A 10,789-nucleotide genomic window follows, 5' to 3' on the forward strand; every position below is an offset into this window, starting at 1 on the left:
GTCCCCGGCCTCCTACACCCCCCCCCCGCGGCATTGCCGGCTGTTTCCCGAGAGCCCGGCACTTCTCCTTGGTGCCGGGCTCATTTGCCGGCACTCGCGAGCGGGGATCGCGCTGTTGCAGGCACCTCCCCCTTAAGAGTGAGAGGAAGGCCGGCAGTACCGCAGGCTGCCGTGCCGCAGCGGGTGGCGCTGCGGCACTTTGCGCGCCGATATTCAGTTTCAGCGCCCCAAGCGGGGCGCCGAAACCCTTGTTTAGCGGCCGGCTTCCACTTGGGGCGCTGAAACTGAATATCCCGCTGGCGCAAGTGGCTCCGCGTGCAGCGGTAATTCCGCCGCCCAGGCGAGCTGGGCGCCCCTAACTGAATTTTTAGCCCCATATACACTACATCAAATGCACTACCCTCATCTACCCTCCTTGTTACCTCCTCAAAAAATTCAATCAAGTTTGTCAGACACGACCTTCCCTTAACAAATCCATGCTGACTATCCTTGATTAATCCGTGTCTTTCTAAATGAAGATTTATCCTGTCCTTCAGAATTCTTTCCAATAATTTCCCACCACCGAGGTTAGGCTGACTGGCCTGTAATTACTCGGTCTATCCTTTTCTCCCTTTTTAAACAAGGGTACCACATTAGCAGTCCTCCAGTCCTCCGGCACCACACCTGAAGCCAGAGAGGATTGAAAAATGATGGTCAGGGCCTCTGCTATTTGGGTCAGTGTGAGCTGGGTTGAGCTGGGATTGGGTCAGTGTGTGAGCTGGGTTGAGCTGGGTTTGGGTCAGTGTGAGCTGGGTTTGGGTCAGTGTGTGAGCTGGGTTGAGCTGGGTTTGGCTCAGTGTGTGAGCTGGGTTGAGCTGGGATTGGGTCAGTGTGTGAGCTGGGTTGAGCTGGGTTTGGGTCAGTGTGAGCTGGGATTGGGTCAGCGTGTCAGCTGGGTTGAGCTGGGATTGGGTCAGTGTGTGAGCTGGGATTGGGTCGGTGTATGAGCTGGGTTTGGGTCAGTATGTGAGCTGGGTTGAGCTGGGATTGGGTCAGTGTGTGAGCTGGGTTGAACTGGGATTGGGTCAGTGTGTGAGCTGGGCTGAGCTGATATTGGGTCAGTGTGTGAGCTGGGATTGGGTCAGTGTATGAGCTTGGTTTGGGTCAGTATGTGAGCTGAGATTGGGTCGGTGTATGAGCTGGGTTGAGCTGGGTTTGGGTCAGTGTGTGAGCTGGGATTGGGTCGGTGTATGAGCTGGGTTGAGCTGGGTTTGGGTCAGTGTGTGAGCTGGGATTGGGTCGGTGTATGAGCTGGGTTGAGCTGGGTTTGGGTCAGTATGTGAGCTGGGATTGGGTCGGTGTATGAGCTGGGTTGAGCTGGGTTTGGGTCAGTGTGTGAGCTGGGTTGAGCTGGGATTGGGTCAGTGTGTGAACTGGGATTGGGTCAGTATGTGAGCTGGGACTGGGTCGGTGTGTGAGCTGGGTTGTGCTGGGTATGGGTCAGTGTGTGAGCTGGGTATGGGTCAGTGTGTGAGCTGGGATTGGGGCGGTGTGTGAGCTGGGATTGGGGTGGTGTGTGAGCTGGGTTGTGCTTGGTTTGGGTCAGTGTGTGAGCTGGGATTGGGTCGGTGTATGAGCTGGGTTTGGGTCAGTGTGTGAGCTGGTTTGTGCTGGGTATGGGGCGGTGTGTGAGCTGGGATTGGGGCGGTGTGTGAGCTGGGATTGGGGCAATGTGTGAGCTGGGATTGGGGCGGTGTGTGAGCTGGGATTGGGGCGGTGTGTGAGCTGGGATGGGGCGGTGTGTGAGCTGGGATTGGGGCGGTGTGTGAGCTGGGATTGGGGCGGTGTGTGAGCTGGGATTGGGGTGGTGTGTGAGCTGGGATTGGGGCGGTTTGTGAGCTGGGATTGGGGCGGTGTGTGAGCTGGGTTGAGCTGGGATTGGGGTGGTGTGTGAGCTGGGATTGGGGCAGTGTGTGAGCTGGGATTGGGGCGGTGTGTGAGCTGGGATTGGGGCGGTGTGTGAGCTGGGATTGGGGCAGTGTGTGAGTTGGGTGGAGCTGGGATTGGGGCGGTGTGTGAGCTGGGATTGGGGCGGCGTGTGAGCTGGGATTGGGGCGGTGTGTGAGCTGGGATTGGGTCGGTGTGTGAGCTGGGATTGGGGCGGTGTGTGAGCTGGGATTGGGGCGGTGTGTGAGCTGGGATTGGGGCGGTGTGTGAGCTGGGATTGGGGCGGTGTGTGAGCTGGGATTGGGGCGGTGTGTGAGCTGGATTGGGGCGGTGTGTGAGCTGGGATTGGGGCGGTGTGTGAGCTGGGATTGGGGCGGTGTGTGAGCTGGGATTGGGGCGGTGTGTGAGCTGGGATTGGGGCGCTGTGTGAGTTGGGTGGAGCTGGGATTGGGGCGGTGTGTGAGCTGGGATTGGGGCGGTGTGTGAGCTGGGATTGGGGCGGTGTGTGAGCTGGGATTGGGGCGGTGTGTGAGCTGGGATTGGGGCGGTGTGTGAGCTGGGATTGGGGCGGTGTGTGAGCTGGGATTGGGGCGGTGTGTGAGCTGCGATTGGGGCGGTGTGTGAACTGGGATTGGGGCGGTGTGTGAACTGGGATTGGGGCGGTGTGTGAGCTGGGATTGGGGCGGTGTGTGAGCTGGGATTGGGGCGGTGTGTGAGCTGCGATTGGGGCGGTGTGTGAACTGGGATTGGGGCGGTGTGTGAACTGGGATTGGGGCGGTGTGTGAGCTGGGATTGGGGCGGTGTGTGAGCTGGGATTGGGGCGGTGTGTGAGCTGGGATTGGGGCGGTGTGTGAGCTGGGATTGGGGCGGTGTGTGAGCTGGGATTGGGGCGGTGTGTGAGCTGGGATTGGGGCGGTGTGTGAGCTGCGATTGGGGCGGTGTGTGAACTGGGATTGGGGCGGTGTGGTGATTATTCCTTGTTTTGTATAAGTATTGTGATTGGTTGTTTGTTAACTGCCTTGGGATATATGTTGTAATCTCATTGGTAGTTGATGATCACATGATGTGTTGTGGCCGCCTTAAATTCAGTTCTTTTCCAGCTTTGGTTGGGACTGGATGTGGGAAGATGTGCTGCAGATTTTAAAGTTAATAAAGCCTAGCTTTGGAAGGCAAATCTATTCTTTATTTCAATTTATTAACTTTATGTTAGAATGGAGCGATATCTTCAACCAGAACGATTCAAGGCTGACCCCAATTCTGCTGGAGTGGATGATAAATGGAAACATTGGTATTGTACATTTAAAAACTTTTTGGGCGTGTTGGATCAAGAGTCTCTAAATAAGCTGAATATGCTGATCAACTACATTGCTCCGGATGTATATAAATATATTTTGGACTGTAAAACTTATGAAGTGGCTATTTCTACATTGGAAAAGATTTTTGTTAAACCAAAGAATGAGGTATTTGCACGTCACCTTCTATCTGCCCGTAGGCAGCAGGTGGGAGAATCTTTGGATACTTATTTACAAGCACTTCGGTGCCTTAGTGTTAACTGTAATTATAAGGCCATGACGGCTGAAGAATATAAGGAAGAATCGGTACGGGATGCTTTTATTAATGGATTACTGTCTAGATCAATTCATCAGCGGTTGTTAGAAAATAAGACTTTGGATCTTAAAAGTGCTTTTGAGCAAGCTTCTACATTGGATGTGGCTCAGAGAAGTTCGGATTCTTATGCTCTTTTTAATCGGCCTGCGACTATGGTTTCGGCAGTTTCGGATTAAAAGGAATTATGTGGACTTAATGGGAGTGGTTTATTAGATTCTGAAACAGTTTCTACTTCGGCGGCTGTTGCCTCTAGGATTCAGAAGTGTTATTTTTGTGGGAATATCCGGCACCCTCGTCTGAAGTGTCCTGCTCGGGAGGCTGTGTGTAGTAAATGCGGCAAGAGAGGTCATTATGCACGCGTGTGCAAATCATCAGGTTCAATTACCTCCTCCTCTCCTGGTGTGGGAGGGCCCTCCTCCACTACCTCCTCTGTGACTATTCAGCCTTTAGATAGGGCGTTTATTGCATCAATTTCTGCTGCATTTGCTCATGGCCTAAACAAAGCTATAGTTACGGCTCAAGTTAATGGGTTGGAAGTGAAGGCCCTTATAGATACGGGCAGTACTGAGAGTTTTATAAGTCTTCAGTTTGCGAAGGAGAAGCATTTGAAAATTTTGCCTGTTATGTATCAGGTGTGTATGGCTCAGACGACCCTTACTTCACAAATAGCTGGTTGTTGCTTTGTGAAAATGATATCAGTAATACGTATACTGATATATGCCTATCTGTTTTGCCTAATCTCTGTGCGGATATTTTGATTGGACATAATGTGCTTCAGTTACACGAGTCTCTTAGTCTTTCATTTGGAGGGACTAAGCCACCTTTTATCTATTTGTGGATTAACCTCTTTATGCTGGAGTCCATCATTAAGGATGAAATAGCGGAGCACTTAGCAAATGGGGACAGGATAGGACAGAGTCAACATGGATTTACAAAGGGTAAATCGTGCTTGACTAATCTATTGGAATTTTTTGAGGGAGTAACTGGTAGAATAGATGGGGGAGAGCCAGTAGATGTGGTGTACCTGGACTTCCAAAAGGCCTTCGATAAGGTCCCACATAAAAGATTAGCATGGAAAATTGAGGCTCATGGGATAAAGGGGAAAGTTTTGGCGTGGATAGGGAACTGGCTGTCAGATAGAAAACAGAGAGTTGGAATAAACGGCTCATTTTCTGAATGGCAGGCAGTAACAAGTGGGGTACCACAGGGATCTGTCCTGGGCCCCCAGCTGTTCACAATTTACATTAATGACCTGGATCAGGGAGTCGGATGCAGCATTTCCAAATTTGCAGACGACACTAAACTAGGAGGGGGGGTGGGCTCAGAGGAAGAGACCAGGAAGCTCCAGAGCGATTTGGACAGACTGGGCGATTGGGCGGATAAATGGCAGATGCACTATAATGTGGACAACTGCGAAGTTATCCACCTTGGGTGCAGGAACGGGAGGGCAAATTATTATTTAAATGGCAATAGATTGGGAGAGGGGGAAGTACAGAGAGACCTGGGTGTTCTTGTACACCAGTCACTGAAGGCGAGCATGCAGGTGCAACAGGCGGTCAAGAAGGCAAACGGAATGCTGGCCTTCATAGCAAAAGGGTTAGAATACAGGAACAGGGATACCTTGCTGCAGCTGTACAGGGCACTGGTGAGACCACACCTCGAGTACTGTGTACAGTTTTGGTCGCCTCATCTGAGGAAGGATGTTCTTGCCATGGAGGGGGTGCAGCGGCGATTCACCAGGCTGATACCAGGAATGGCGGGAATGACCTATGAGGAGAGACTATGTAGTTTAGGGATGTACACACTGGAGTTTAGAAGATTGAGAGGGGACCTCATAGAAGTGTATAAAATTCTGCAGGTCTAGACAGACTGGATGCAGAAGGAATGTTTCCCTTGGCGGGTGAGAACAGAACTAGAGGACATAATTTAAGGATAAGGGCTAAACCATTTAGGACAGAGATGAGGGGGAATTTCTTCACTCAGAGAGTGGTGAACCTGTGGAACTCATTGCCACAGAGGGCAGTGTACGCCAGCTCATTAAATATATTTAAGAGGGAATTAGATATATTTCTACGGGCAAAAGGGGTTAAGGGTTACGGAGAGAAGGCGGGGACGGGATACTGAATTAAAGGATCAGCCATGATCTCATCGAATGGCGGAGCAGGCACGAAGGGCCGAATGGCCTACTCCTGCTCCTATCTTCTATGTATCTATGTATCTATTTCTCCATTATCACTTCTTTCCAATTTGATGTCGGATTGTAAGCCAATTGCTACCAAGTCAAGAAGATATAGTAGTCAGGATAGAGAATTTATTAATTCTGAAGTTCAACGTCTCTTATTAGAAGGAATCATTGAACCTAGTTGTTCGCCTTGGCGAGCACAGGTAGTTGTCACGACTAACGAGAGACACAAGAAACGAATGGTGATAGACTATTCCCAAGCTATTAATAGGTATACTCAATTAGATGCGTACCCTTTGCCTAAGATTGATGAGCTTATCAACAAAATATCTCAGTATAAGGTTTTTAGCACTATTGATTTAAAGAGTGCTTATCATCAGATTCCTATTGTTAAGAAGGATCAACCATATACGGCCTTTGAGGTTGGTGGAAAGCTGTATCAGTTTTGCCGAATACCATTTGGTGTTACTAATGGTGTTGCTTGTTTTCAACGGGCAATGGATGCTTTTATAAGTGATAACTCCCTCTCTGACACCTTTTCATACTTAGATGACATCACAGTGTGTGGCAAATCAAGGGTGGAGCATGATTCTAATTTTAAAAGATTCCTTCAAGCTGCGGAAAAAGTTGGTTTAACTTTTAACAAAGAGAAAAGTATCTTTTCGACTACTGAGGTAAATCTATTGGGGTATATTATCTTGGGAAACAAGATGAAACCAGATCCAGAACATCTGCGACCATTGATTGATTTACCTTGTCCTACTAATTCTAAGGCTTTGCAACGAGTTGTTGGACTGTTTTCTTATTATTCTAATTGGATTGCAAATTTTTCACGGAAGATCCGGCCTCTTATTCGGGTTACGACATATCCTCTATCATGGGAGGCCAGGACATGTTTTGAGAATTTTAAAAAGGATATTTTAGGAGCAGTTGTGCATTCCATTGATGAGCAGGTTCCCTTTGTGATCGAGACGGATGCTTCGGATTTTGCAATTGGGGCTACTCTGAACCAAAATGGAAGACCTATGGCCTTTTTCTCACGTGCTTTGAACAATAGTGAAAAAAGACATTCTTCAATAGAGAAAGAGGCATACACAATAGTAGAAGCATTGCGTAAATGGAGACATTATTTATCGGGGCGACATTTCACGTTGGTAACTGATCAAAAATCTGTGTCCTTTATGTTTGATGTTAAACATTTTGGAAAGATCAAAAATGATAAAATAATGAGATGGAGGATTGAGTTGGCATGTTACCATTTTGACATAGTTTATCGTCCGGGGAAGGATAATGTTGCTGCTGATGCACTGTCGAGGGCTTATTGTTCTGTGATTCACGGAGATACGCTTATTAATCTTCACAATGCCTTATGTCATCCTGGGGTTACGAGGATGATACACTTTGTACGCAGTAAGAACTTGCCTTTTTCAGTTGAAGACGTCAAGTGGATGACTTCATCATGTTCTATCTGTGCTCGGTGTAAACCAAATTTCTTTAAGCCTCAACGAGCTCATCTTATAAAGGCTACTTCTCCTTTTGAACGTTTGAGCGTCGATTTTAAGGGGCCTCTTCCTTCAACTACTCAAAACCGATATATATTTACTGTTGTGGATGAGTTTTCAAGGTTCCCTTTTGCTTTTCCTTGTGCAGATGTATCAGCTGCTACAGTTATTAAATGTCTGACTCAACTTTTTGTCATCTTTGGGATGCCTGCGTATATCCATTCAGAGCAGGGAAGTTCTTTTATGTCTTCCCAGTTGAAGGAATACCTTCAGAGTCGGGGAATTTCTACTAGTAGAACTACCCCGTATAATCCCCAGGGTAATGGACAGTGCGAACGATACAATGGGGTGATCTGGAAGGCAGTTATGTTGGCTTTGACATCCCGGAACCTTAAGAATACACAGTGGGAAATGGTACTGCCTGATGCCCTGTATTCCATTAGATCATTGCTTTCAACGGCTACTAATGTGACCCCCCATGAAAGGCTCTTTAACTATCCGCGGAGATCTACTACGGGATATTCGGTACCTTCATGGCTTACTATGCAGGGACCTGTGCTGCTTCGACGCCATGTTAGATTGTCAAAATATGATCTTTTGGTGGAGGAGGTGGAGCTGTTGGAGGCAAATTCCCAATATGCTCATATTCGATTCCAAGATGGGAAAGAAAGTACTGTTTCAATTAAAGACTTGGCTCCTTGTGGGGGCCAGCCCTCTTCTGAGGATATTAACAATAGTCATGATTCAGATAATGTGGATGCTGTTACAGATACTACGAACATTTCCAATCCGATTGCAGATAATTATACTTCTATTAGTCAGCCCTTGATAGATGTTTATGACCGTCCCAGTTTACCTTCTGATGGGATTTCTATTCCGGAAACCGTTGAAAATCGGGATATGGATAGCCTTCCTGCTGAAGATACTTCTGTGCCTTCTGGTGTGGGAGGGCAAGGAATTTCACCAAGGTTAAGAAGGTCGACATGAACAAGATATCCGGTCGACCGATTGAAAATGGACTTTTAAATTGATAGTAATGTTGTAAAATTGTTGAAATATTATAGTATATTGTTTTAGTTGAGAGATACTTAATACTTATGTACAATGTTACTATTTGTTGTTGTTCACTTAGTATTGTGTCATGTGAACAGTTTTATTCTTGTTGTGCATAGTTTTAGTTGTAAATAATTAATTATAAATTGTAAAGGTTATTTAGGTTGGAGTATATTTTAAAAGGAGGGGTGAATGTGGTGATTCTACCTTGTTTAGTAAAAGTATTGTGATTGGTTGTTTGTTAACTGCCTTGGGATATATGTTGTAATCTCATTGGTAGTTGATGATCACATAATGTGTTGTGGCCACCTTAAATTCAGTTCTTTTGCAGCTTTGGTTGGGACTGGATGTGGGAAGATGTGCTGCAGATTTTAAAGTTAATAAAGCCTAGCTTTGGAAGGCAAATCTATTCTTTATTTCAGGCGGTGTGTGAGCTGGGATTGGGGCGGTGTGTGAGCTGGGATTGGGGCGGTGTGTGAGCTGGGATTGGGGCGGTGTGTGAGCTGGGATTGGGGCGGTGTGTGAGCTGGGATTGGGGCGGTGTGTGAGCTGGGATGAGCTGGGATTGGGGCGGTGTGTGAGCTGGGATTGGGGCGGTGTGTGAGCTGGGATTGGGCCGGTGTGTGAGCTGGGATTGGGGCGGTGTGTGAGCTGGGATTGGGGCGGTGTGTGAGCTGGGTTGAGCTGGGATTGGGGCAGTGTGTGAGCTGGGATTGGGGCGGTGTGTGAGCTGGGATTGGGCCGGTGTGTGAGCTGGGATTGGGGCGGTGTGTGAGCTGGGATTGGGCCGGTGTGTGAGCTGGGATTGGGGCGGTGTGTGAGCTGGGATTGGGGCGGTGTGTGAGCTGGGATTGGGGCGGAGTGTGAGCTGGGATTGGGGCGGAGTGTGAGTTGGGATTGGGGCGCAGTGTGAGCTGGGATTGGGGCGGTGTGTGAGCTGGGATTGGGCCGGTGTGTGAGCTGGGATTGGGGCGGTGTGTGAGCTGGGATTGGGGCGGTGTGTGAGCTGGGATTGGGGCGGAGTGTGAGTTGGGATTGGGGCGCAGTGTGAGCTGGGATTGGGGCGGTGTGTGAGCTGGGATTGGGGCGGTGTGTGAGCTGGGATTGGGGCGGTGTGTGAGCTGGGATTGGGGCGGTGTGTGAGCTGGGATTAAGGCGGTGTGTGAGCTGGGATTGGGGCGGTGTGTGAGCTGGGATTGGGGCGGTGTGTGAGCTGCGATTGGGGCGGTGTGTGAGCTGGGATTGGGGCGGTGTGTGAGCTGGGATTGGGGCGGTGTGTGAGCTGGGATTGGGCCGGTGTGTGAGCTGGGATTGGGCCGGTGTGTGAGCTGGGATTGGGGCGGTGTGTGAGCTGGGATTGGGGCGGTGTGTGAGCTGGGTTGAGCTGGGATTGGGGCAGTGTGTGAGCTGGGATTGGGGCGGTGTGTGAGCTGGGATTGGGCCGGTGTGTGAGCTGGATTGGGCCGGTGTGTGAGCTGGGATTGGGGCGGTGTGTGAGCTGGGATTGGGCCGGTGTGTGAGCTGGGATTGGGGCGGTGTGTGAGCTGGGATTGGGGCGGTGTGTGAGCTGGGATTGGGGCGGAGTGTGAGCTGGGGATTGGGGCGCAGTGTGATTTGGGATTGGGGCGCAGTGTGAGCTGGGATTGGGCGGTGTGTGAGCTGGGATTGGGGCGGTGTGTGAGCTGGGATTGGGGCGGTGTGTGAGCTGGGATTAAGGCGGTGTGTGAGCTGGGATTGGGGCGGTGTGTGAGCTGCGATTGGGGCGGTGTGTGAGCTGGGATTGGGGCGCAGTGTGAGCTGGGATTGGGGCGGTGTGTGAGCTGGGATTGGGGCGGTGTGTGAGCTGGGATTGGGGCGGTGTGTGAGCTGGGATTGGGGCGGTGTGTCAGCTGGGATTGGGGCGGTGTGTGAGCTGGGTTGTGCTGGGATTGGGTTAGTGTGTGAGCTGGGATTGGGGCGGTGTGTGAGCTGGGTTGTGCTGGGATTGGGTTAGTGTGTGAGCTGGGATTGGGGCGGTGTGTGGTGGGAGGGTTGCGGTCTGGGGCCGGGGCCGGCGCCGGGTGTGGGCGGTCCCTCTCTGACGGAGCGGGGCGGTGCGAGGTTTTCAGTCCAGACTCTGCCAGCGGGGCTGAGGCGGATCCCAGCCCGAGGGATGTGTCGGGGAGCCCGGGCTCTGAGCGCCCTGCTCAGCCTCAGCCTGTTGCTAGGAGCCCGGAGCCGGAGCGGGAGCCGGAGCGGGCCGGGGTAAGTGAACCGGAGCCTGAATCTGAAGTTTAGCGGAGAATCGGAGCGGCCCGGGACCGCCCGCAGACACTGACTGATTCTGTGTCTCTCACTCAGTCTGGAAGTTGGGTCTTAACTTCAAGTCCCGCAGCAACTTCTAATCTGTGGAATTGGAACTTCAGCAAAAGTGACTCAGATCACCAGGACCTGATTGAAGGGCGGAGCAGGATTGAGGGGCCGGATCACCGACTGCTCCTAATTCTTATGTTCTTACCTTCCATCCCGCAACCCCCCC

At 50.5% G+C, this 10,789-nt stretch overlaps 1 protein-coding gene across 1 annotated transcript in view; it reads left to right on the plus strand.

Annotated features, from left to right (window-relative positions):
- Positions 1 to 10,789, plus strand: part of adam19a (ADAM metallopeptidase domain 19a) — a 279,529-nt gene that overhangs the window by 75,144 nt on the left and 193,596 nt on the right. Inside the window, exon 2 of the mRNA XM_085967554.1 lies at positions 10,479 to 10,515. Within this exon, the coding sequence (XP_085823680.1) occupies positions 10,479 to 10,515 (37 nt within the window). The remainder of the gene's footprint in view (positions 1 to 10,478; positions 10,516 to 10,789) is intronic.

Source organism: Somniosus microcephalus, chromosome 2 (genome assembly GCF_052327205.1).
Source record: "Somniosus microcephalus isolate GS21.2 chromosome 2, FLI_Smic_1.0, whole genome shotgun sequence".
Lineage (NCBI taxonomy): Eukaryota > Metazoa > Chordata > Chondrichthyes > Squaliformes > Somniosidae > Somniosus > Somniosus microcephalus.